Consider the following 27659-nt stretch of genomic DNA (forward strand, 5'->3'; position numbering starts at 1 on the left):
ATTATTGGCATTACAGTGACCTAGCTATCCCTCCTCCCCCAAGATTGGGGCCCCATTGTGCAAAGGGCTGTACACGCTCATCATGAGAGACCGTCCCTGTCCCAAAAAGTTTACAATCTAGACAGCTAGGGGGGTGGATGGGAAACAGAGAGTTGAAGCAACATGACCAAGTCATACAGCAGGGCAATGGCAGAGCAAGGAATAGAATTCAGGTTTCCTGGCTCCCAGTCCAGTGTGCCGTCTGCTAGCTCATGCTGAATCCTGAAGCTTTTCTTTTTCTTCCTTATCTGAAAGAGAATCAAAGAGGTTTCAAGAGTACTGTTCCTTCCCTCCTCCCACCTTTTGAAGAGCCTAAACGAAGAACTAGAATTTTCTGCAGCAATAATTCAAAAGAAGCCATCCATCCATTTCAGCAGGATGGTTATGTGGCAAGAAAATGCTCCTCCTTGGTCTCCTTTAAACCTTTAAAAGGATAAACCTTTGCTTATGGCCTTCGTTCCAACCAAGGCTAACGGACTATGAGGACAACAAGCAACCTGAAATTTTTCACATAGTCATTGCCCCCTTGCATGTGTGCTAGGTGTAAAAATGAAACCGTGCAGCAGAAAGTTGTGTGTCTGGGTGTTCTGAGTTTATTAAAGGGATGAACAGTGGGTTCGATCCTCTTCTGACTCACACCAGTGACTCACCACTGAGTTCAATGCAATTGTTCCTGATTTTCACCTGTGTAAGTGACAGGGAGATTTGGGGCCAACTGTTCTTTCCCTTTCCCTCATATATATATTTATATATATATTATTTCAACTAGATTTTAAATGAATGCAAAACATTTGTTTTATTGATGTTTAAATGTATGTACTGGTGGTATTCATTATTTCTCTCTCTGCTTTTATCTTTATAATTAACACCTCCCACTATTAACTAATGAGCAATAGCCTGATAAAGCAGCACAAAACTCATCATGCAAATTGCTATTTGCAGTTTGGATCCATGCCATGCTTACATTTTTGTTTCTGCAGAAATTTTATGAATTGTAGTATGATGACTTATGGAATTCATATAGTATCAAAAGAGGTTTGCTCTCCATCTCAGAGTTGGTTTCTCTTAGTAAATATCAATTTTTTAGACCAGACTGGATTATGACAATGGATGATCAGAGTTGTTGGCATGATCACATCTTATTAGTACAAAGATTTTATTTAAAGTGAGTTGGAGAAAAAGACTTCAGCAGCATGGTAGGTACAACTGAACCAATCACTATTCTCAATTCTGATACACTGGGGTGTATATCAAGTCATTCGATTGAACTGAATGCAATAGAATTACTTCACATTCACACCAGTGTATTTAAGATCGGATTCTCACTCTATTTATAATATATTGTTACACATAATATACGTGTATATGACCCAAACTGACTGATTTTGTGTGCTCAACTTGAAACTCCGTAAAGGGGCCTGATTTGCAGAAAGTGCTGAGCGCCCATCCTCCGAAAAAAATTTGTCTCCTGTAGGTTGTCTCAAATTGTGTGTTCAAGGCACCCAAAATGACTAGTACCTCTTGGGGGGAGGGGGAGGGAAGAGGCAGGGATCCTCTGGAAAAAACAGGATGTATGATTGTATAATTAAAGACGGTAGCATTGTGCGCACACACACAAAGGGGCTGAATTAAGGTTGTATCAGCAACCTTAATTCTGGCATTTCCTAACTTTTCAGTGCTTGGCTTTGCAACCTTAACATTCCTTTAATGTTACCTTTTGGATGTTATATATATATATATATAAATACCAACAGCACAATATATTCCTTACAGTACTCTAATAACTTAAGCAGAGCCTCCCTTCACAGACAAAAACTGTAAACAATAAGCAAAGCAAGAACAAACCAAAATTATGAAGACACATAGAGTCTACCTCAGAGTGGTAAATATTTACCATTGACATTGGTTTATTAATTCCAGCCTATCAGTCTTTGCTTGGCTGTCTGACTTGAATAAAACCACAGGAAGTGAATGCCTAAATGCTCTTCATGAAGGTAGTTCCTAAACTTTCCCACACAAAAATGTGTTTACTGTAACCCTCTTAAAATAAATGATGCCAAATGGAATCTGTATTAACGAGCTAGATTGCTGGTTTGCTGGCCATTATGTGCTGACACTTTAACCAGTCAGAAGCCAGTGGGGGTTATATATTGTGTATGGCAAACCTCACGTTGACTTCAAGGGGAGGGGATTGAGTCCCACTGCATTTTTTACTCTGAGAAATTGTAATATGCTGCAATGTAATGGTCAGAATCGACATAATTTGTACATTAAAAATAACTTTTTTCCCTTTCATATATATATAGACTATATATACATATATATATATATATATATAGTCTCCTAGCAAAACCAACAGCATGGCTGCAAAAATACATTGTAATTAAACCAAATCCACAAAATCTCATTCACTTTTAAGAAGCTATTTCCAAGGAACTAGGGAGCGGGAGAAATTCATTCCACAAAAAATGAATGGGAAAAGCAGACAGCTTTCAGGGCTGTGTTTAGGTAAGGTTCAATATTTATTAAGAATACATTTGTTATTAATGTAGTTTTGTTTTAAGCAAACTTGTTTTTGTTTCCTTTTGGGCTAGCTTTGCCCATGAAAGGGAATAAGGGGGTGGGGGAATCAGAACACTCCTCATTTCAGTGGGACCAGTTGTGGAGCACAGTGCTACTCAACCTGAGTAAGGGGATCAGACTCTAGCCCCAAATGATTAAATTTACATCAGTCATTTATTTGGGATAATTGAAATAAAGTCATTGGAATTCAACACTGGCATAGGATCAACACCTCCTGCTTTGATGATAAATATCTAGAATTTGCCCTGACATTTATTTTCTGTAAGTACCAGCAGGAGACCATTATTCTGTGACAACATGCTGTTCCATTGACATTATCCCTTAAATATATTTAAAGATGAAGGTGCTGTGGATTTCTCAGGAGAGGGTGCAAAGCTAACGATTATTCTCTTCATATCAGAAGCGAAACCTCAGTTGAGGGAAAAGCTGCTTTAGATTTAGGCCCTATTGCGCCAGTGAAAATGTATTACGGTTTTACTATTTATTGAGCACTGGAGAATGACCTTGGTGTTGTACAAACTGATATAAGGAGACACAGACCCTGTCCCCGGGAGTAAGTGAAAACTCCCATCTTGCAATCAGATCCATAGGGGCAGACCTTTGTGTGTGTGTATGAAGCCCTTCTGAATCCATGTCCTGAATGTTAAAACAAGGGGTAGTGGGTAATTAATACTACCATTAAAAGTATATGAATATATTAATATAAATATTAAGTATTTGTATTACAGCAGCACCTAGGGGCTCCAGGCAAGGCTGGGGTCTCATTGTGTCAAGCACTGTACAAACATATCCTAAGAGACAGTGTTTGTCCCAACAATTGAAATAGACAAAGGAGAGGAGGGCAGAGTGAGGTAAAGAGATTGTTCAGGGTCACACAGCTGGTCAGTCTCTTGTCCCCTCGTCCAGTGCCTTAGCTACTGGACTATGCTGCCCCACCATAAGAGCTCAGATTTTTTTTTAATGCTAGCGTATGCTGCAGTATGTCACAAAGCACTGGGCGGCAGCTTGCTTTTAGGGCCAGATCCTGTTTTCTCGGCAGGCAGTGGCAAAACTCTCTTTGACTTCAGTGGGACCAGGATCCAGCCCATAGCCCGTGTTACTGGTACTAAGTATTAACTTTCTCAGTGGGAGCTGCCGGATCGCAGGAGGGAGCTTGCTACCTTCTCCCTTCCTGGCTGTGTGGCACTAGTTTGGACCCAGGCTCAGACAAAAGGCAAGCTTGCAAACTCCTGCGGAATGAATAAGGGGATCAGGTTGCTCGCTCTCTCACGTGACTCTCTGCCCGTTCCTTGGGTCCCGGGGTCCATTTTCACACTGAGAGGGGCGGAGCGTCTCGGGCTCCTAGCTCCAGGTTTATTTGGTCATTTTCTGCAGGCACGTTGCTTTGGGCTCCCTGGAGCTCACTCGATTTCCTCCTTGCAGGTTCTTTTCCCCTTTGCAACGGCCCCTTTCTGATTCCCACCCCGCCTTTCCTTCCCGCTGCTCCAAGACCCCATTGCAGAAGGAGCTTTGCACGGATCTGCTGAGCTGGGGGGGGGGGGGAATAATACACGCTCAGGCAAATGTGGGGAAGGGGGGGCCACAGTGCCACCCCCACCACCAACCGCGCTGTTTAATTCTTCTGCTTCTGTGTAGCCCTCGCCTGCACTGAGATCAGCCCCAAGAGCGAGCGAGGCTCACGTTTTGTGTCTTTGCAGGAGACCGGGGCTGGGCACAGAACTGCAGCGCCGGAGAAAGTTTCCTGGGAGGGAGCCTCGCCGAGGGGATCTTATTTGCCCGCCGGGCTGCTGGTGAGGAAGGGGGCTGCGCCGCAGAGGTCCCCGCCCCCGCCCGCTTTGATTCCTGCCCCTCTGCGCAGAGCTGGGCGTCGGGCTGGTGTCAAGTGAACTTGAAAAGCTGATTTGCAGGCAAACCTGCCGCGGTGGGTTTCTTCTGCGGCGCTCGGAGATGGAAGGTGGGGGGGTTTCGGCCACGGGGAAGTTTTTGCAGAGGGATGAATCCGGATTCAACTTTGGGACCATGCTGCTGACTGGGCTCGTGTGAGCAGCTGCTGAGCTAAGGACACAGTCACTCCCTTTCCACGCGCTGGGCATGTTTGTGCTGCTGGCCCCTCAAACCGCTTCGAGCCTTTTAATCTAATTCAACCGAAGCAGCCAGGAGCACCGGGAACGTTTGACACGGGGCTGAGTTGTGGAGTCTGCCCCCCACCCCATCAGCACCCCCCCAAAAAAGGGGCGGAAGGAGGAGGTTTTGCAGGGGGCTGCGGGGGTGCCCGGCTCCAGACTCGGCTTCGCCTCTGGCAATGGATTACCTGGAAGTGTGGCTCCGGGTCGCGCTCCTCTGTGCGGGATTTGCCGTATTGCCCCAGCAGCAGGCGGAAGGTGAGTACAAAGCGCACCCCGGTTGGACGGGTATTGACTTCGTGTAGTTACAAGGCGGGTTGCACGCGTTGGGAATTCTCCCCGCTGAAGATGGCTCTGATCCGGGTTAATCCCCCCCCCTCCCCCCGGTATGCCTGTCCCCTCCGTTGGCCCAGTGTCATTAAATGGAGTCGCCTGCAGAATCCCCCGCTGCATAATTCAGCCGGCGCTCAGAGGGAAGGACGCACCGGAGAGGTTTGCTGGAAGGGGCGCAGGGTGGTGAAATCCACAAAGGCAGGAGGGGTTGCAGCAAACCGCCCCCTCTGCAAGCAAACCCACCGCGCTGGGGCGGGACTCCGAGCTGACCTCGGAGATCAGGGGAGCTGAAAGGCGGCAGGAGGGTCTCGGGAGCGCACAGCGGGCGGGACCCCGGGGTGCGAGCGTGCCGGCGGCCCCTTGCTCCCCGCCCGGTGTTTCCTGCGGGCCGCCTTGGGGGGCCGGGGCGGCTTAGGGGGGGGCGGGGTTGTGTGTGCGCGGCGGGGGTGGCTTTGAGCTCCGCTCCCAGCCCTGGGGTTCGCTCCTTATTCGGCCGGCTGCGGGAGGGGAGCGCCCTCCTGGCTGCAAGCGGGGAGAACCAGAGCCCGGGGCCCGCCTTCCTTCTCCTGTGCCCCCGGGCTCTTTGCGGGCCCTGCAGCCGTCCCGGTTGCAGGCGGTGCCCGAGGCGGGACAAGGCGTGGGGTCCGAAGCAGCTGGGGAAACTTCTCCGCCTCGCGCCTCTTTCCCACTGGGGGGGGCTTGCTGCTGTTTTCTGGCCTGTGGCACCCCCTGCCAGGCCTCTGCCGGTCTGACACACACACACACTGCAGGGTGTGATGCCCCCCCGACACACGCATGTGCCCTGTCTCGCTCTCCCTCCAACAGCAGACAGGCCAATCAAAGACATCGCCTCAGTGGTTCTCAGCCAGGGGGGTACGTGTACCCCTGGGGGCACGCAGAGGTCTTCTGAGGGGGACCCCAGCTCATCTAGATACTTGCCAAGTTTTGCAACAGGCACTAGCGGAGTCGGGACAAACTACAATTTCACAGGGACAGGGACTTGTTTATACTGCTCTGTGTGCCCTACACTGAAAGGTGAGTACAAGACATATTCCAGTGGGTTTATTTGATAATTACATGGTAAAGATGAGACAATAGGTGAATTTTCAGTGACAGGGTGCCGTGAGGCTTCTGCCGTTTCCTGTCTGCTTTTGTCGGCAAGTAGTTTTAAAGTGAGGTAAAACTTGGGGGTACAAATCAGACTCCTGAAAAGGGGTGCAGTAGTCTGGAAAAGTTGAGAACCACTGCATTACCGCCCCCGCCCTGTGTCTCTCGCACAATAGGGGGCAGTCTTGCACTGGCAGGCAGGACTGGTGCAGCAGGGTGGGATTTTTTACAAAGCACCTCAAGGGCTGGGGAGTGCATCTCCCCTGAGAGGGGTGCCTACGTTGCTGCGTCCAGTCCTCCCTGACCAAACAGGGCCTTTCCATCTCTGTGACTGAGCTGGCACTTTTGTTCTCAACCCCACTCTTCAGCCACTTCAAAACCAGGACGCTCAAATTTACCCTCTGAGCTGCAATGTCTTATCCTTGCTCTTGGCCCAGGAATAAATCATAATAGTTAATAACAAGTTGAAGAAAATCCACTAGCTATTTCTCAGTTACTGAAGAATGGGTGGGGGGAAATGTCAGGTGCAGGTGGGTTTCATGCAATGTGCAGTGTGTGTTGTTACTGCTCAAGGCAGCCGGGACTTACATGATGTTTTGCTGGTGGATTTTACGCTGGTTTCTAAAGGGCACGTGCTGTGTAGAAGAGTATGTTCCCTGCTGTCTGCCCCGTCTGCTGGTTATGATTCTTCCCCTCCTCCTCACTCTGCCTTCATCAATGTGGAAGTGGAATGGAGGGGTTGCCAGCAGCCAATATCTGGTAGTGCGATCATACTCCATAGCTGCTTTTTTCCATGCTACATGCCACTTTGCATAGCATTACTGTCATTTTTCAGAGTAGCAGCCGTGTTAGTCTGTATTCGCAAAAAGAAAAGGAGTACTAGTGGCACCTTAGAGACTAACCAATTTATTTGAGCATAAGCTTTCGTGGGCTACAGCTCACTTCATCGGATGCATTCGGTGGAAAATACAGACTTTTTACTGTCATTCTGTTTTGGTTGGAGGGGGCTCTGCCGATCAGCTTTGTTGCATCATGGAGGGCGTTTGCTGCAATGTTCCTTACCCTGGCGTCGGGACACGTCAGCAGGCGGAAAGCATGGGTGATCACCGCGATGTCACACAGGTCACCCATGCGGGGGACATTGGCACCGCCATGCCTGTGGGCGTTATAGACCAGCTGGCTCTCTGGGGAAGGAACAGCCACTTCTTCACCAGCTGCTGGACGATCTTGTATTTTCCACTGAATGCATCCGATGAAGTGAGCTGTAGCTCATGAAAGCTTATGCTCAAATAAATTGCAAAAAGAAAAGGAGTACTTGTGGCACCTTAGAGACTAACCAATTTATTAGAGCATAAGCTTTCGTGAGCTACAGCTCACTTCATCAGATGCATATCGTGGAAACTGCAGCAGACTTTATATATACACAGAGAATATGAACCAATACCTCCTCCCACCCCACTGTCCTGCTGGTAATAGCTTATCTAAAGTGATCATCAGGTGGGCCATTTCCAGCACAAATCCAGGTTTTCTCACCCTCCACCCCCCCACACAAATTCACTCTCCTGCTGGTGATAGCCCATCCAAAGTGACAACTCTTTACACAATGTGCATGACAATCAAGTTGGGCTATTTCCTGCAACTTGATTGCTCACGAAAGCTTATGCTCTAATAAATTGGTTAGTCTCTAAGGTGCCACAAGTACTCCTTTTCTTTTTGCGAATACAGACTAACACGGCTGTTACTCTGAAACCTGTCAAATAAATTGGTTAGCTTTGAGCAGCGGGTTGGACTAGATGATCTCCTGAGGTCCCTTCCAACCCTGATATTCTATGATTCTAGTCTCTAAGGTGCCACTAGTACTCCTTTTCTTTTTACTGTCATTTTGCATCCTTCTGTGCCATGCAACAGAGGAGAAACAGATGACCCTACGCATGTGAAATTTAGCAGTTCCTTTAGGAGCCACGACTCTTGACTTTCATTAACATTTAAACCATAGTGATTCATTAACTTAAGTTTTATTGAACTTAATATGCTCAAGGTTCTTAGTCAATAACAATAAGTTATCTCAGTCAATAGGTAAAATCTCCCAAGTCACTTAAAAAGAAAAGGAAGACTTGTGGCACCTTAGAGACTAACAAATTTATTTGAGCATAAGCTTTCATGAGCTACAGCTCACTTCATCGGATGCATTCAGTGAAAAATACAGTGGGGAGATTTATATACACAGAGAACATGAAACAATGGGTGTTACCACACACACTGTAATGAGAGTGACCAGGTAAGATGAGCTATTACCAGCAGGAGGGGGGGGGGGCAACTTTTGTGGTGATAATCAAGGTGGGCTATTTCCAGCAGTTAAGAAGAACATGTGAGGAACAGTAGGAGGGGAAAATAAACATGGGGAAATAGTTTTACTTTGTGTAATGACACATCCACTCCCAGTCTTTATTCAAGCCAAATGTAATGGTGTCCAGTTTGCAAATTAATGCCAATTCAGTCTCTTGTTGGAGTCTGTTTTTGAAGGTTTTTTTTGTTGAAGAATTGCCACTTTTAGGTCTGTAATTGAGTGACCAGAGAGACTGAAGTGTTCTTTGACTGGTTTTTGAATGTTATAATTCCTGACATCTGATTTGTGACTTTGTCCTCACCCATAACTATTTCACATTTGGGGGCAATGTATACCTTGAAATCAGCGGCACTGCTATGGGTACCCGCATGGCTCCACAGTGTGCCAACTTTTTAATGGCTGACTGTCACGGAGTCCCTTGGCGATGCTCTGGAACTGCTCCCTACAAAGCCAGGCAGGACTCTGGTGAAGTCTCCTTTCTGTGAGCAGACTGTCTTCAGGACAAACAGCTCACACAGCCTCCACCTTCCTGGGTCTGACCTCAGAGCATTCAGCATTCTCTGCCCCTCCGTGCGCTTCCCACTGCGAGTCCGCCCAGGCGGGGCTCCTGGGGAAGCCAGAGGGTCCTGCACCCCAACTTCACAATCAGACGTGACTCTCAGCCAGCCAGTAAAACAGAGGTTTATTAGACGACAGGAACATGGTCTAAACCAGAGCTTGTAGGTACAGAGAACAGGACTCCTCAGCTGGGTCCATTTTGGGGGCAGTGAGCCAGACACCCACATCTGTACTTCAATCCATGTCCCCAGCAAGCCCCCAACTGAAACTCTCTCCAGCCCCTCCTCCTCTGGGCCTTGTCCCTTTCCCAGGCCAGGAGCTCACCTGATCTGTTTGTCTTCAACCCTTTAGCTCTCACCTTGCAGCGGGGAAGGGCCCAGACCATCAGTTGCCAGGAAACAGGATGTTGGCCATTCTCTGTGTCCAGACCCGTGCACACACCTGCCCTCTAGGGTTCTGCAATGATCATACACCCTTATCCCACCACCTAGATACTTAAGAACTCCATAGGGGAAACTGAGGCACCCCCACAATATTCAGAGGAAACATTAAGAACAGTCACACTGACTTAGAACAACGCTTCCTCAGCTCTCGTCCCCTTATGCCCCTACTCTACTTATGCTACACTGATGACATCTTCATCATCTGGACCCATGGAAAAGAAGCCCTTGAGGAATTCCACCATGATTTCAACAATTTCCATCCCACCATCAACCTCAGCCTGGACGAGCCCACACAAGAGATCCACTTCCTGGACACTACAGTGCAAATAAGCGATGGTCACATAAACACCACCCTATACTGGAAACCTACTGACCGCTATTCCTACCTACATGCCTCCAGCTTTCATCCAGACCACACCACACGATCCATTGCCTACAGCCAAGCTCTACCATACAACCGCATTTGCTCCAACCCATCAGACAGAGACAAACACCTACAAGATCTCTATCAAGCGTTCTTACAACTACAATACCCACCTGCTGAAGTGAAGAAACAGATGGACAGAGCCAGAAGAGTTCCCAGAAGTTACCTACTACAGGACAGGCCCAACAAAGAAAATAACAGAACGCCACTAGCTGTCACCTTCAGCCCCCAACTAAAACCTCTTCAGCGCATCATCAAGGAGCTACAACCTATCCTGAAGGACAACCCATCACTCTCACAAATCTTGGGAGACAGACCAGTCCTTGCCTACAGACAGCCCCCCAACCTGAAGCAAATACTCACCAGCAACCACACAACAAAAACACTAACCCAGGAACCTATCCTTGCAGCAAAGCTCATTGCCAGCTGTGTCCACATATCTATTCATGGGACACCATCATAGGGCCTAATCGTATCAGCCACACTATCAGAGGCTCGTTCATCTGTGCATCTACTAATGTGATATGTGCCAGCAATGCCCCCTGGCATGTACATTGGCCATACCGGACAGTCTCTATGTAAGAGAATAAATGGACACAAATCAGACGTCAGGAATTATAACATTCAAAAACCATTTGGAGAACACTTTGGTCACTCGATTACAGACCTAAAAGTGGCAATTCTTCAACAAAAAAAAACTTCAAAAACAAACAGATTCCAACAAGAGACTGAATTGGCATTAATTTGCAAACTGGACACCATTACATTTGGCTTGAATAAAGACTGGGAGTGGATGTGTCATTACACAAAGTAAAACTATTTCCCCATTTTTATTTCCCCCCTCACTGTTCCTCACACGTTCTTGTCAACTGCTGAAAATGGCCCACCTTGATTATCACTACAAAAGGTTTGGGGTTTTTTTTTTCTTTTTTCTTTTTCTCTTTCTCTCCTGCTGGTAATAGCTCATCTTACCTGGTCACTCTCATTACACTAGTGTATGGTAACACCCATTGTTTCATGTTCTCTGTGTATATAAAATCTCCCCACTGTATTTTCCACTGCATGCATCCGATGAAGTGAGCTGTAGCTCATGAAAGCTTATGCTCAAATAAATTGGTTAGTCTCTAAGGTGCCACAAGTACTCCTTCTCTTTTTGCGGATACAGACTAACACGGCTGCTACTCTGAAACCAAGGCACTTAGGAGCCTATGTTTCACTGAAAGTCCCTGAGACTCAGTTTCCTTAGGCACTTTGGAAAATGTGACCCGGCAGCAATAGTTATCTTTGTCAATAACAGGTGTGGGTGTGTTAGTTGAAGAGCAGCATTGTCAGGTGTGACATCAGATAATCCAAACTGTGTGTGTGTGAAATTACGAGTGACGCACCCTCCTTCCCGACAACAACAATCTTGATAGAGCACAATATTAACATCTCTGAGTTTAGGGGACCCAACACAAAAGTGATAATGAGTTTGGTCCCTCTCATCCCCACCAAGGTGGTTCAGTATGTGAATGAGAATGTATTCCTTAAGGTGCAGGGAGACACTTTTCTTTCTTGTGTGTTGGGTTTAGCAGAAGATCATTCATCTAAAAGACCATTGGGTAACTTGGAAACACAGGCAAAGCTTCTATAAACTCGAATGAAAAATACATTATACACACATATTGTATCATATTAGTAGAGCCCTGCAAATCCACCGATATCTGTTTTATATCCATGGATCATTTTTGCAGGTTGCGGATGGATGTGGATCCAAATTTTATATCTGGAGCGCTGCAAATTAGTGGATGTCCGCGGATCATTTTCGCAGATTGCGGATCGAATGGAGATACAAATTTTGTGTCTGCGTGAGGCTCTAAATAAAGTGTTGGGGAGCACTCTCGGTGACTGTCTTGAGGGCAGGACAGTTCAGTAGTAGAAAAGTTAGCAAAAATGTAGCTAGAATGTCTTTGAAAATCTATGTATGTCAAGTCATGCAGTACGGGATGAACATAAGTGTTTGAAGAGGACTTTCTCCCATTACAGTTTGTGAGCAGGTGAACTATACCTTTGCTTAGTTAGGAGAGAATCAGACTTTGTGTTTTTCCTGTGCAGTCATTCAGAGGCATGTCTGGTGCTGCTGAGGGGCGCCAGTGTGGTCAGGTGAATAGAATGTGGGACTGAGCATCAGGAGATGTAGATTCTAAGCCCGCCACTGCCCTGTTATGTGATCTTGGGCAAATCAGAGTGGATTTTAAGGGCTGAAGCTGTTATGATTGAGCTTCTCAATTTTTAAAAATAAATTAAAATATGTAGGACACTAAAGTGGAATATAGTAGAGCAAGGGAAAAATCGTGTGCAGGAAAGTCTCTCTCGGTGGTGAGTGTTTATAACAAAACCATTGTAAATGGTCAAACTGGAAAAACTTCCTGGGGTTGGCTGTCTGTTACTGTAATGCCCCTGTGCACCATAGTGGCTCTGCAAAACGGCCATACAGAACGTGTAAATGGAATCTTGTAACTTGAACGCATTGCCAGAGTGTTGTAAAGAGATCTGAGTGTAACTGAAATCAATCAAATCCAGTGTCTTGAACTTGAATCCAGTCCTATGTCCTCTGGGTGAGGGAATCTTCCCAAGCCTTTCTCTCTGTTCTGAGTCCAAAGTCACAACTCTGAGGACCCGACCGATTTCCCATTCACATCAGTGGGAACACAGCCAGTTGACTTTAGTGGAAATTTGATTGGGTCCTTATGGCCTTTCCCCTGATGAAAGGAAAATAATCCCTTACTTGCCAAGAACCAGATTATGCCTTCGCAATCTGTTACACCTGGACTAAAGACCAATTCAATCGATAACTCTCAGTTTTAAGCAACCACTTTACTGTAGATCCAAGGTTTCTTGCACAGTTTTGCTTCATCTGTTTTTAAAGGCATCCTCTCTACCAGACAGCCAAGTTCTGTTAATCCTTTGGGTGGTCCCTTAAGGCAGTTGTCACTGCATTCTTTTTTTTCTTTTGTAATTTCTTGTCACATCTTTAGTAGCCAGATGCGTGCAGCTGTTTGAAGAGGACTGTCTGCCAGAAAAATCAATAAAAGAACTGTCATTCAGTTCATTCACGATTTCATTCCCCTGCCCCATTTTTTGACTTATTGAGATAGAATGTATGAAACTGGTACCTCGCCAATCATTTGCTTGGGTAACCTTTCTCTTTCATTATTGTCAGTGTTAGCGATAGGCACTAGGGTATTAACAGTGAGTGAATGATGTTATAAGTCAAAGTATTTGGGATGTGCTTGCTATTCAGAATAACGTTGCATTATCATTGAGAAAGTCTAGGTGTAGAGAAACCGTCATGAGAAATCACCAGAAGAAATGTATGAAATAACGCCATTTGTGTCAAATTCCGTTCTCAGATAGATGTGATTTCAGTGGGAGTCACATGAGCGGATCTGTGGGCAGAATTTGACCCTTTGTGTGTAGTATGATTTAAGATCTGGAATTCAGGCAAACGTTTAAAGTGATAACATTTTGATGTATTTTATTTATTTATTTGTTTGTATATTTACTGTGCCTTCAGTTTTTCAATGGGCGCCAAGCATAGCAATCCAAGGATGGATTCTGGCTTTAAGCATAAGACCTTACTTCTGAAGAGAGAACTAGAATGTAGCCTTCGGTGACGCTGGAAGAAGAGAATAAACAATCTCCTGAATGCATAATGGACCAAATCTTGGAAATCCTCATTCATGCAAAACATCCATTTAAGTTAATGGGAGGTTTGCCTGAGTGTGGACCACAGTATCTGATCCTGCTAAGAACGTGAGAGGTTAGCTGTTCTGACTCACTAAGCAGTAATCCTAGGATAAGGAAGGGCAATTGCAGCAAAAGATATTTATCATTCAGTAGCTGATAGAGGAATCAGTTACTGGGGGGCAAAACCCTTTCTGGCTACAACGGGGGTTTTTTTTTTTTTTAAATTGTCTAGAAGCCCCTCTAAAGTTGTGGTGTTCTACCAGTGAAAAGATTCAACTTTTCAATCCATGCCTCAAAGTACCTGCAGTTCCCATTTCAAGGCAAGTGGGACAATGAATATTGGAGAGAGACACACAGATTTATCTGTGTCCAGAGCACTTGATTACATAAAAAGCTACAAACCTAAACTTGCCCATTCTTGTTTTCCCCACAGTCCTTTTGGTGCGCTGATAACGCCGGGGAGGGATATCCATTTCCCCTACCTCTTGTGCTGGGGACCTGCCTCCTAAAGCAGTATCTTGGTACGCTGGACTGGTTATTTGGGGTTATCTGCCTTCTCGCAGAGATTCATTCTGTCCTTTATTTTACTGCGTATGGAGGCAGACTCCTCTCCTGCCTTTCTCGATTACTGTCTCTGCACTTGACCTCTGGATGAGAAAGCAGGCAAGTAGTTTCCTGCAAAGCTAATGCTCATGACACTTTATCAGTGGTCTGGCAGGTATATGGTGTAAGCAAGTGCCCACACCTTTTTGGAGATCAACTGCTATGCTTTCTGATGCCTTCTTTGTTTCTGTGTTCTCCACTCTGGTTCGCAGCCAAAATTCCCTGCTCTGCTGCCAGCCTGGCCATCCCATGTGCCAGGCGAGACCAAAACCTTGGTTTGGTTTGGGTTGGGTTGGGTTTTCCCCTGCTGCTGAGCACGTAGTCAGTTGTTTTGCATCCCTTCAGACTTATTGGTGTCACTTTTTTTATTTTGATTAAACTAGCCTTATATATAATGTGCTACTTAATAGCCTTGCGCCTGCTCCCAGAGAAGTCCGAGTGGCTGTTTCCAATGGGGGCAGAACTGAGTCCTGAATGTGCAGTTTTCAAACCTATCATGATGCATGTTAAGGACAAGATGGAAACCCGCACATTTTACACAAATTGCCTAAACGCCAGGTGAGTTTTATTATAGGTAGATGCATATTAAAGTGTTCTGGCTTGACGGCCAATTAATTAGTAGGAATACAATTTTGTGGAGGTGGCCAACTCAAGGGATTAAAAGAGGGATATGAAGCGTTCACCTCTAGGTCACTAATTCAGACTCAGGCCAGGAAGCTGTCCTTTCTGATCTCTGGCCTGTGTGAAAGGTACACAGTGGTGCGTGAGGTACAAGGAGCTAATTGTGTCTGTCCTGTGCCTAGTGCCTACCACTGGGGAGACACCAAACTGGGAGGTCAGTTTGCTGGCAGTGTCACTGGAGAAGCCAAGGAATGCCCTGGCATAGAAACTAAACTACCGTCCCCATAAAGGCAGGGCCTTTCTGGTCAGCTTTGAGGCCCATTGGCTCAGTGTGGGTGAAGCTTGTGGTGCTGTTGCCCATCATGTCTGTGCTCTCTGGTGCTGGGCTGTTTTGACCTCAGCTGGAAGGATGGACACAGCCAAACGAGGAGGCCTTCCTGAAGGAACAACATTGGCCCACTATTCAGTCAGAAGAAAGGCCATGAAAACCTGTGCTAAAATGGGGTGGGGTCAAATGTGTAAGAGTTTGAGAGAGACAAGGTGGGTAAGGTAATTAACGTCTTTTATTGGACTGCCTTCTGTTGGTGGAGGAGACAAGCTTTACAGCAACAGAAGCTGGTCCAATAAAAGATATGTCTTCACCTCTCCCCTCCCACTCCGTATCTTGGGATCAACGTGGCTATAACAACACTGCAAATGATAAAAGCTTGCCAGTGGGCAGTGCCAAGCAGAGTACCTCAGACAGCACCCTATGACAGATCGGGGGAGTCAATAGATGCCACCCAGAGGCACTCTGCTCGAATGGGTGAGATAATTGCCTCCCTCAGGCAGTACATCAGACATGACTATCCAAGGAACAGTGGCAGTGGGTGATGAGGGACTATATTTTGGATCGATGGCACATTTATTGGCAGATAGACAACTTACTGCATCCCTGAGCCCAGTGGTTCTCCCTTGCGGTCCAAGCAGCATCCAGCTGCATCTCATGTGACAGCCTCAGGACCTTACAGGCAGCATATATATTGAATAGATGCGGCCCACATAATACAGAGAGAGCTGCATATGCAGCCCTCAGTAGTAAATAGGTACCAAAAGAGCCTCCTTCATTATAACAGGTCTTATTGTGGTCACGGGCAGTTTAACTGTCATCCCTCTAGTTGTGGCTTCTTCAGCTCCCCCTCCTGCCTCCGTGGAGCTCAAGAACAAACAGCATGCCAGCTGGTTATGGCCTGCCCTCTCTATCCTTTTGATGATGGATGGATGTGCATGATGTCTCTGGAAGCTGCTGCCATGATAAAGTGGCTACATTACTTACCCCATTCTAGTTCGTTGTTTGTGCTGCCTTCTGGATTTGAAGGTGACCAATGCCAGGAGGAGGTGAACAAGGAGGTGCTAGGGCTGAATGGAGTTTTCAATGGAGTGATTGAGCAAGTGGTGGATTGATAGAGCTGTATTGTCTTAAAGCAAATAGAAAAAGGACAAAAACATTTGGATTCATAATTGCATTTCCTTTTCTATATTTGGTTGCTTTTTGTCTGGGCATCCCTAAAATAAACCCTAGTGACATTCAGGGGAATTGTGGATGCTCAAAGAATGCAAGGTCAAGTAGTTTTGAAGCACTGGTTTATGGGTGAGTCTATTGATATCAGCTTCCTTCTAATCGACTTTCTTTTTGGTCCTACAGGTGCTTGTGTCTACCAAGGCTCATTGTTTGAGGTAGGTGAACCTTAATACGTTTCATGGTTACATTGAGGTTGATAGGCTGCACTTATGACTCAACAAGTTTTGTCAGTGCCACATGACTTCCTTGGCACAAATTGTAGTGATGCTTTCATGAATATGCAATGGGGCGAAATCCTGGCCCCGCTGAAATCCATTACAAAATTCCTGTTGACTTCAGTAGAGTCAGGATTTCACCTGTGGTCTTTGTCAACCCAACCAGGCTACTGTTGAGCAAGACTCCGTGCATATTGACAAATTTGGCTCTTTGTTTGTCCTGTGCATTTTTAAGCAATGGGATTCAGGAATGTGCAAAACAAGACTGGCCAGCAAGTGTTGTCTAAAATCTCCCTGTATATTCTGCATGTATTTGATGTTTTGCTATCGGTGATGATCGTTTAACACTTTTCTTCTGGAAAACTTCATATTCATTGTGTGCTGTGACTTCTCCTTTTTCAAACTAAAAGTATGATTCTTGCATTTTTTGCTGTGACAAAACCATGATTTCTCCATTTTTCACAATTGCAAATAATCCACCTTAATCATTGGGCAGATATGTGATGGAGGGAATCTCATGCAAATAGTACTTTTCCATACAATACTTGGCTGCCTCAATTTGATACTCAAACAGTAAAAAGAAATTGACAAGAACGTTGCTCCTGAAGTGCTTACACACAGGCGTGCTATCACAACGAAACTACACAATGGTTTTTTGTTGTGGAATCTAAAGTAGTGTGCATCATGTTTATTAATAGCTAGACTGGGTTTATATGTTTTATTTCCCTTAATACCACCCCTCCAGCAAAGTTACTGCAGTGTCTTTGGAATCTATAACTATTGTATAATCTCAAATTTTATAGGAGTTGGGTTCTTTTGCCTTCCAACCTTGACACTGACTCTTTTAAAGTTCTCCTGCACTTTAAAGGGGGAAATGAAGTGGAATTGATTTACATCACTGTGTCTTTGGTGGATGGCTTGGGGAAAAGCCGAAGCAGATTGTGTTCATTTGTTTCCATTAATAATACACTATGGAGCATCACAATGTTTTAAAGGAGATTGAAAAGTCTGTCTACACTCCATCAACTCTAATAAATTGTGTGGCAGATCATTCTCTTCTACTCATTTTGTCTCAATAAGGACTGTAATATAGTATAATAAGGGGATAGGAAATGAGATGTTCATCTATGTCACTGCATGATGATGATGTGTGTGACATTTACACTTGTCTGGATGATGGAGTTGATGAAGATACGGAATAAATTGAAGGTTGTTTTTTGTTTAAATTATAGAAATTAAGGGTCAGTTATGGAAACCCTTCCTCACTTTAAGTAATTCCTTACTCAGTATGTTGATGTCAGTGGGATTACTCGTGGCGTAGGATACACTACTCTGTGTGTGTAAAGGTATACGGATCTTAAAGCAGCTTTGATTAAAAAGAATGCTGCACTGGGGAAAATCCTATATTTTGTTTGGCTTGAGGACTGTACACATGTGTAGTTATCCTGTCGTGTGACCGTCATTGAAATGTCACTATGGAGAAGAAAAAAGTATATTAGCATTTTACCGGTGTTGGTATTTTTCAACATGTTACTACTCGAAGAAAAATACCAGGTCAAGTTATAGGGCTAGTTATAACCAGGTCAAGATGTGTGCTAACAAGACATACACTGCCTGGCAACATTGAAAGGGGAGAAAGACCAGCTGCATGCTGTTTGTTGGATTCTTTCAGAATCCCAGTTTGTTTAAAAGCAATACGATATTGTTTGTAGTAGCTCCCACAGCATGCAAGGTGCTTTCTGAACACAGCTGGAGACAACAGCAACCTTCACATTCTGAGTGCTACTAAGGACAAAAAACTATAAGACAATAATAATAACAATTACTGAAATCCTTGCCCTGAGGAACATATAACTTAAAAAGACAAAGATACACTAAGGATGGGAAAGAACGATGAAACGTTCAAGCAACGTGATCAGGAGGAGGATGGGGACCCGACTTATTTCTTTCCTTTGTTGTTGGAGCTGGATGAACAGAAATGTGTGCCCATCCAGGCCCGCACTGATACCAGGAGCTCCTCGCAGGCACAGGGGCCCTGTTAACATCAGTGAGGCTCTGAATGGATGCAGAGCTCCACCCATTGCAGGACGGGGGTCCAAATTCCTCCTCTCTGCCTTCTTCCACACACTGCTCTTGCTTGTTTTTCTCCCACCTCAGTTTCCAAATACCATTCCAACGTCCTTATGCACTTCCCTCCCAGCACTGGTCCGTCTCCCTCCAAGCAGTTCACTCACGAAATAGGTAGATGACTTAGTCAGCTAGTTTCTTGTAGGTATTGTGACTAAGTGGTCTCAGAGAGGCATTTAAGGAAGTGCATTAGAAAGGAATTGATTATTTTGCTGCTGCTGTACCTGTGTCCTAAGCACCTCTGGCTGTGTACAGGAGCCACTGCTGAAAAGAGAAATTCTATGCAGAGAAAGCATTTGTATAGGATTCTCTCCACCCCAGGAGGGAAATCAAGGAAAAGTCTAATTACATTATTTCCTTCAGAGAGGGATTGCTCCAAACCTGCAAAATCTCATAGAAAACAGAATTTTTCAGCCATTTCCAAACGAAAAATTACCAAGTTTGAAAAAATAGCTCCGCATTAAGGATAGTGCCTAGAGAGAGGCTGCCATCTTTCATTGATTTGTACATCGACCATTCTTATTTTAAGACTTCTATCTAGAAGAGTCTCAAATGGTACTGTGTGCTTGAGACTAGCAAACACTGCTTTTTTTTATATCGGTTGTTATATGCATTAATAAACTGTCACTTGCAGCCTTCTAAAGCTACACAGCTCTTTTCAAGCATTAACCATCTATATAACGTTTCTAGGTGGGTGGGTGGAGGAAAAAAGGCATAAAGGTTAAATGGCTTTCTTGAGATGACAGTGGGAATTAGAACTCAGGAGTGCACAGTTTACAGTCCTGTGGTCAGAGACCTAGACCATACCTCTATGAAATATTCCAATTGATTTCAGTTACACCTGTACAATATACTGGAACATATGAATATTTTGCACAAGTTCTGCGGCAGTAGAAAAATAGCACAAATCTTATTCTTTATTAGTTGTTGTGAATTACTCAGGAGGTTTCATTTTTTTTAACCTGATGAAAATCATTTGTATGTCAGTGAATTTACAATATTTTATTAGGCTTTCTGCATATTCAAAGCAGTACAGTTTGATAAGCAATAACCAGAAATAATATAGTAAAGGTACAAAGTCTGCCATTTTCTTGGCACCTTACATGTAATTACAAGCAAAAATAAAAACAGATCTGGCAGCAGCAGACTATATGGGAGACCCACAACAATATATGGAATAAAAAGTATTTGCTATCTAAAAAGTGGCTCCTATTGAGAATTGTCCATCCAAGAACTTGTAGTCCGGGAAGGGGAAATTCCCAGCCATGTGTGGTAATGAAACTTGTATTTATTTAACCCCCTCTTGCAACTGTAGAAAGCTCTATATCTGAATTGCAAACAGTCAATAGACCCAGTCAGTGCTACATAAATCAACTGTCTGTGGTGTCCCAGTCCTGAAGATAAACATGCATATAACAAATCTGAAGGTGAAGACAAACCATTGCAATTCAGTCTGTTAATCTTTTATTAACACTCCCAAAGAATGATTGTCAGCTCTGGACAGGAACGTTTTGTGAGCCAGATTCTGAACTGTTATCCTGGTGTAAATCCGGAGCGGCCTAACTGAAGTCAGTGGGGATGGTCTTTCAGCTGAGGTATTGGATTGGATCTTCAGGAGATCTGGGTTCAGGTCTTAGCTCTGCCACAGTCTTCCTATGTGACCCTGAACCCTTTCTGCCTCAGTTTCTCTCCTTTCCCACAGATCTTCAGCCTTCACAGAAGGCCCAACTCTGCCTGTTCTCTGTACCTTGAAAATTGCTTTCCTTGGTGCTTCTGTCGGTCTCTATGACGACCACAGGCGGCATCAGTGGAACTATGCTCACCGATGGCCCTCTCACGTACTCTGTTGTGTGCTGGTTCTTACCCATACCACTTGGAGGTGGGGTGTGTGCAGAATCAATAATTCATCAAACAGCAGTGCACATTTGTGCTAGCTATACAAATAACTGGCTCAGTTTAGTTAGCAGGCAGTCCACATCTGGACTGGAGCACCATTTAATGGGAATCCTGGAATTGCCTAATGGGCTTATGGGCATGTGTCCTGGGTTTTTCATCCTTGTGAAACCAACATGCTTACCCTGGGACATGTGGAATATTTTCTGAGTAGGGGAAAAAATGCTGCTCCTAAGAAACCTTCCCACTCCCTTTAATTAAATTCCTGAAACTGTTTTGCAAGAGGGAGGAAGGATTATTGATAAAAGCAGGGAACAACATCAGACTAAGTCTATAATTTTTCCCATCCCCACCTTGTTGGTACTGGTTATCTTGGATTTCTACTGTGTGGTGAAAGCATCTTTGATGTTGCCTGGAATTTTACTGACTCTTTTCTTCTAATTCTGTAATCAAGATGAAGGGACAGGAAGCGGGGCAGATGGAACTCAAAGCACGTTTTAAGAAAAACAGAAACAGGCTGACAATTATTTCTCTTGAAGTCAATGAGGCCTCTTGCAGATACAACAGCTGGAAAAGTGACCTTAATTACTTGAAGATGACACAGACAGGAGGGAGACCGAGGGCTGACCGAGGCTGATAGTAGCATAGAACAATCTGAGTGTTATGGAAGAATAGATTCAGGTTTAAAACAGGTTAGTAATTACTACATGACAACAGGAATCTAAAATATACACTTATTCTGCTTTTGTTCAGGGGAGATTAGAATGTAAATGCTAACCAGTTCATGAGGATAGACTATGATTGTATATAAGCAGTGCTTCTAGCATAAGTTATTGATTACTAATATTTCAATAGCACCTAGAGTACTCAGCTGAGATGGGTGGCCCCTTTGGACCAGCAGTTATACAAACACATGGCAAGAGACAGTCTCTTACCTGAAGAGCTTACAGTCTAAACAGACAACGACTGGGGAAGAAGGAAGGATTGTTATCCCACGTTTTACAGATTGGAAACTGAAGCACAGAGAAATTAAGTGACACCCCCATGGTCAGAGAGGAAGACTGAGCTGGGGATTGAACCCAGATCTCTTGAGTCCTAGCACAATTTTTTAACCACTAGATTCCTCTCTGGGGTGTATATTTGTCCCTTCAGTATGTACTCTCAACTCTCAATATGTACCCCTGTTAGCATTATGGGAGTATTGTATGTGTGTTGAGGGGAGACTGTTCCTCAAACAATGGACTTTTAATTCAATTTTAATTTCTTTAGTCACTTGGATCATTTTCTGAACCAGAACTCTATAGTATTCTGAGATCAGCTGGTCATCAAATGCCAAAATCTGCATTGCTGTTTGGTGTTAATGAAACCAGGGACAGATCCGTACATCATATCGCAGCGTTTATTGAGCGTCTTCATGGTAGAACAGGGTTATCTATTGAAAACAATTACTCATCTGAAAGATCTGGTCGTTGTCATATTTCACTGCATAGCAAGGCTGTGTTTTGTATAACTTTATATGAGGCTGCGATATATAGACATTAGTGTAAGTGAATATAGAATAGAGCCTGGAGGGTTAGTCAAGAGGTGGGGAAGAAAAGTATAATGAGTTTACAGCCAACAGAAATAACCAAATTCATTACTGTACAGCAACTCTGCAGTAACACAGTTTTGTACGTGATCCTTGCATAGTTGCATTCATTAAGGAAGTAAGATGTGTGACCTAGCTGTTGTGTTCCTATGTTTTATATACGATTTATTTTTACAGTGTGTGAAAAATAAAGCTAAGGCAATGAAGGATAATGGCTAAGGGGGATTGTGAACTCAGTGGGAAGAATATTAAGTGGAAAGAATAGGTGCTTCTCTGCATGCTATGAGAACAGCAGAACTTATACCAGGTACACTGTTGTGTTTGTGTTAGCAGGGGTGTCTGTGTGTGTGTGTGTGTGTGTTGACTGTCAGCAGGCTTTTCATATTTGTGTGGCATTCAAATATGGGCAGTGTTCAACCTGTATCTACAAATCTATATGTCTTTTCTTTACCATGTGCCTCCATTCTGTCTAGCCATTTTAGTACTGGATATAATCAGGCTGGATCCAAATAGTAAATGAGGTTGGCATTACAGGTATTTGAGAACTAAATTCTCCAGCTGGAACGGCAGAATCTGAACAGCAAGCAACTGTAGGTAGGGGCAGGAAATAAACTAGCTGACTGCCTCAGTTTCTGGATTTGAACGTTCGGGGATGGTTCTCATCCTGAGAGATCTGTTGTGAGCATTGATAATTAATATAATATTGAACTTCTTATAGCACAATAAATGCCCACTGCGCTTCACAGAAATAAAGTCAACTCTGGTCCAGATTCTTGGCCACACTGTAGCTGCTTTGCAGCAGTCTGTCAGTGCAAAGCAGCCACAGGCGCTGACTCCCTGGGTGCTCCAAGGCTCAAGCACCCACTGGAAAAAAAAAAAAAGGCGGGGGGTACTCAGCACCCACAGGGCCGGATTCATCTTTTGTGGGCCCCAGCGCCCTGACCATGGCCCCTCCACTTGTGCTCCACCCTGAGCCCCCGTCCCCGGTTGGCCTCTTCCCCTTGAGACCCTGCCTGTGCTCCACCATGAGGCCCTGCCCCTGCTCGACCTCTTCCCCTGAGTTCCCGCCCACTGCTCGCACGGGGATGGGAGGGGGCGGGGAGGAGTACACACCGGCAAAACCAAAAATCAGCGCCTGTGAAAGCAGCTATGGACCTGCTCCTCTGGCCCATGGAGGATTCCTCCAATGATATCCTGGTTTCCTCCAATGACGAGGGTAGGAATCCTCTGGTGTAGGGTAGTTTATAGCGGGTAGTGATCCTAGCTATTCCCCCTCCCAGTTCCTGGTGTTATGTGCATGCCCTATGTCATAAATATAAAGGGAAGGGTAAATACCTTTAAAATCCCTCCTGTCAGAGGAAAAAACCCTTTCACCTGTAAAGGGTTAAGAAGCTAGGGTAACCTCGCTGGCACCTGACCAAAATGACCAATGAGGAGACAAGATACTTTCAAAGCTGGAGTCGGGGGGGAAACAAAGGGTCTGTCTGTCTGTGTGATGCTTTTGCCGGGAACAGATCAGGAACGCAGCTCAGAACCCCTGTAAAAAGTTCGTAAGCAATCTAGCTAGAAATGCGTTAGATTTTCTTTCGTTTAATGGCTGGTAAAATAGCTGTGCTGAATGGAATGTATATTCCTGTTTTTGTGTCTTTTAATAACTTAAGGTTTTGCCTAGAGGGATTCTCTATGTTTTGAATCTGATTACCCTGTAAGGTATTTACCATCCTGATTTTACAGAGGTGATTCTTTTTACTTCTATTAAAATTCTTCTTTTAAGAGTCTGATTGCTTTTTCATTGTTCTTAAGCTCCAAGGGTTTGGGTCCGTGTTCGCTTCTTCAAATTGGTGAGGATTTTTATCAAGCCTTCTCCAGGAAAGGGGGTGTAGTGGTTGGGAGGATTTTGGGGGGAAAGACGTTTCCAAACGGGCTCTTTCCCAATTATATACCTGTTAGATGTTTGGTGGTGGCAGCGATAAAGTCCACGGGCAAAAGGTGAAATAGTTTGTACCTTGGGGAAGTTTTAACCTAAGCTGGTAAAAGTAAGCTTAGGAGGTTTTCATGCAGGTCCCCACATCTGTACCCTAGAGTTCAGAGTGGGGAAGGAACCTTGACACCCTAGAACAGGGACAGCTCAGATGCATCCCAGAATCTGGCCCAGGGTATCTTGCTCAAAGAGCTTACAAGAAGGGAGGGAAGGGGGTTACATCAAATATAGATGTTGTGCAACAAAACCAAACAAATTGCGTGTGTCTGTGTGTCTTTTTGTTTTTTGAAAATAGGGCAGGAATTGATAGTGTTGGAGTGAAAGTCAGCTGGGTGGAGATACCGTGACTGCAGAGCAGATAGTGAGCTCGAGGGGGCGGTGTAGGGTCCATGGGGTATACCATGACTGCAGGCAGTGAGCTCTGAGTGAAGGAGCAGAGTGTGGCTGCTTGGTGAAGTGGCAGGGTAGGAGTGTGCATCTGTGTGTAAGATGGGATAGTATGAAAAAGGCACAAGGGTGCTGGTGGGGGACGAAGACAAGGAGCAGCATGGCAGGAAAGTGGGCAAAGAGTAAGGCATGAGACAAGGTGGGTCAGGGACACGTAGGACCTTGATAGTGGGGATGAGCAGTCTGAACTAGATGCTGAAAGACAAGAAGGCAGGGACAGGAAGGAGAAGAGATTGTGGATATGGGGGAGGCTCAGGATTAGGACAGATGCCACCAGCAGGTAGGAAGCAGCCGGGAAAGTGGTGAAGAGAAAATGTGTTTGAGCATGCGGGTGACAGAGGATGAAGTGAGCAGATGGAACAAGGGGAAGAGGTGCAGTTAGTGGGAGCAGATGAGATGAGTGGGGGGAGGGATGGGCAGTGATGAGGAGGAGGAAGAGAGCAGGGAAATGGAAAGAAGGGAGAGGTAGCCAGAAGAACAGCGAAGATGAAACTAGCAATTAGGGCCAATGAGCTGGCAAAATAATTAAGCGGTGACGGCAATGAACCGGCAGTTGGTGTGCAGTTAAAAGCAATGAACTGGCAATTAACACTCAGCGGAAGTAGTGACCTGACAACTGATGATCAAATAATAGGCAGTACATAACCAAAGAACAGGCAGCTCATAAGCAGTCCTATAAAGTGGCCAGTAGCAAAGTAAAGAGCAAGGCAACAAAAATACTTGGTAGGGGCCCGGAGCAAGGAGGTGGCTGTTGATGTGTCTGGGCATCCCACAGGATAAAACTAGCTCTGAGGTAAATGATAATGGCCCTCTTTCTGCCTTTGCAGGATTGGGGCCATAGATTGCAAAGTACTTTGAAGACAGAATGTGCTATGTAAGTGTGAAGTGTAATTCAATACAGTGTTATGATGTCTCTCATATTTGCAGCTCTTATTTTCCAGCATTGTCTGTGACTAGCGCAATAACAAATTGCGTCTGGCCCAGCCAGGCTTGGCCGATACTTGGTGCATCCATTTTGCAAGTTAAGGTTACGCTATTTCCTTCACAGCAGCACATCTCATTGAAACCGAAGACCTCGCACACATGGCTTTTAGGCTGCGACATGCTAGGTCAGCTAGGTCTCTGTCCACAGACCACACCTTTTCTACGCTGGGAGATGTGTCATGGATTAGGGAGTATGGCAGTCTCTTTGTGTCTTCTCATAAATGATGTTCTGAAACAACTAAATACAATGAGGAATAGTAATTCCGCCCAACTCTGTTTAATGGCCTGACAAGTTCACGGTATGGCTGCCGATTTTTCTAGCCTTCTTCCCCTTCCCATCATGCCACAGTGCATATGTGATTCTCTCTCCTTACCTGGCTAGATGAGATGGAAGGGGCCATATATGAATCCTGGACATCCTGAGTTTTAGTTGGTACTGTCTTCAGCTAAGGTCCTGTCTACATTGGCCTCTTGAAGAGCATGGTTCTGCTTTGAAAGGTGACGGTGTAATAATAGCATACTTTAATTGATTAGTCTCGTTAGAGTTGGTATGGCAATACCCATTTTTTCATGTTCTCTCTCTCTCTCTATCTTCCTACTGTATTTTCCACTGCATGCATCCGATAAAGTGGGTTTTAGCCCACGAAAGCTTATGCCCAAATAAATGTGTTAGTCTCTAAGGTGCCACAAGTACTCTGTGTTCTTTTTGCTGATACAGACTAACACGGCTACAACTCTGAAACCTGTGTAAGAATGGTATCTGGTTCCTATTGTATTCAGAGTCAGATGTACATACATTTTTTACTGCTTTTAACTCCTGTTAGCTCTGCTGGGCCTACAAGACTGAGGTTAAACAATAGAATCCGGCTTATCCATCAGCAGCAGAGTTGTGATCTAAATTCCAACTGCAGGTCTAGTTTCTGTCCTCGGATGCACCTGTGCCACCCCATTGAAGGTTAATGAGATAAAACAGGTATGATAAAAGACACAGGTGTAACCACGAACAGAATTTGGCTTGCAGACTCTATTACAGGTGCTGATACATGACCAGGAAGTAGTACGGATTTCAGATTCAAGGGTGATTTTGCATGGCTCCCATTTACAAACAATGCAAACAAACCAAAAAAAAACACCAAACCTTGTAAAATGAGCACAAATGATCTAGAAATCCCTGTGGCATGATAAACATGGAGTGCTTGCTGCCATGTGTATAGGAGTCATTCTCAGAGTGAGCTACAAATTCAGCTCGGCTGTTTACTCCTGTAGCTGGATCAGGTGTTGTGGACAATGCCAAGCTAAAGTTAATGGGAATATTGCCACTGACTTCAGTGCATGCAGGAATACTAGTTCTAGAACGCTAGGGCAGGCCTTCAGTGGGTGTCTGATGACATAGCTCTATTGACATCAATGGAACGTTCCTGATGTATATCAGTTGAGAATAAGGCCATGATCTTAAAACCTGCTTCTCTCCTGGTTTGGAAGGGATGAAACATGTCCATAGAACTAAGGAAATCACTCAGATCAACCCAGACAGATGGTTAGAAATGTTTCTGTGTCTGAAATCGCTGCTAGCCATGGTTAGCTTTCTTATAGGGTTTTGTGTATATAAAAGGCTTTTGCGAGCTGAACCAAAGAATATGACTTACGGCTGTTCGCTGGCTTGTCCACTGAAGCAAACCTGAGCTTTTAACTAATGTGTTTATGCTTTGACAACTTTTCAAAGCCTGAGCCTGTGGTAAATTCAGTAAGGGCAAAGTCACTTGAATGTTTTGCAGCTGAACACAACAGTCCACATCTCACCTGATTTAGTTAGCAGCTCACTTAAATATCAAGGGTCAACTCGCCTTTGTGCTTTTCTTCCGAGAAGAAAACTTCCACTGGTTTGACCTTGCAGTGTTTAAAAGAGGCTTGGAGTTCCCCTCTTCGTTCGCCTTTGAAAGAACTGGCAGCAGC

At 44.8% G+C, this 27659-nt stretch overlaps 1 protein-coding gene across 4 annotated transcripts in view; it reads left to right on the forward strand.

Annotated features, from left to right (window-relative positions):
- The first annotated feature begins 4827 nt into the window (after positions 1-4827).
- The window catches only part of FRAS1 (Fraser extracellular matrix complex subunit 1), a 299449-nt gene continuing 276617 nt past the window's right edge, over positions 4828-27659 (forward strand). For all 4 annotated transcript variants that reach the window (XM_073340462.2, XM_073340465.2, XM_073340463.2 and 1 more), the window contains exons 1-2: positions 4828-5003; positions 16595-16626. In XM_073340462.2, the coding sequence (XP_073196563.2) occupies positions 4925-5003; positions 16595-16626 (111 nt within the window). In that variant the 5' untranslated portion in view covers positions 4828-4924. The remainder of the gene's footprint in view (positions 5004-16594; positions 16627-27659) is intronic.

This window comes from Lepidochelys kempii, chromosome 4, assembly GCF_965140285.1.
Source record: "Lepidochelys kempii isolate rLepKem1 chromosome 4, rLepKem1.hap1, whole genome shotgun sequence".
NCBI lineage: Eukaryota > Metazoa > Chordata > Testudines > Cheloniidae > Lepidochelys > Lepidochelys kempii.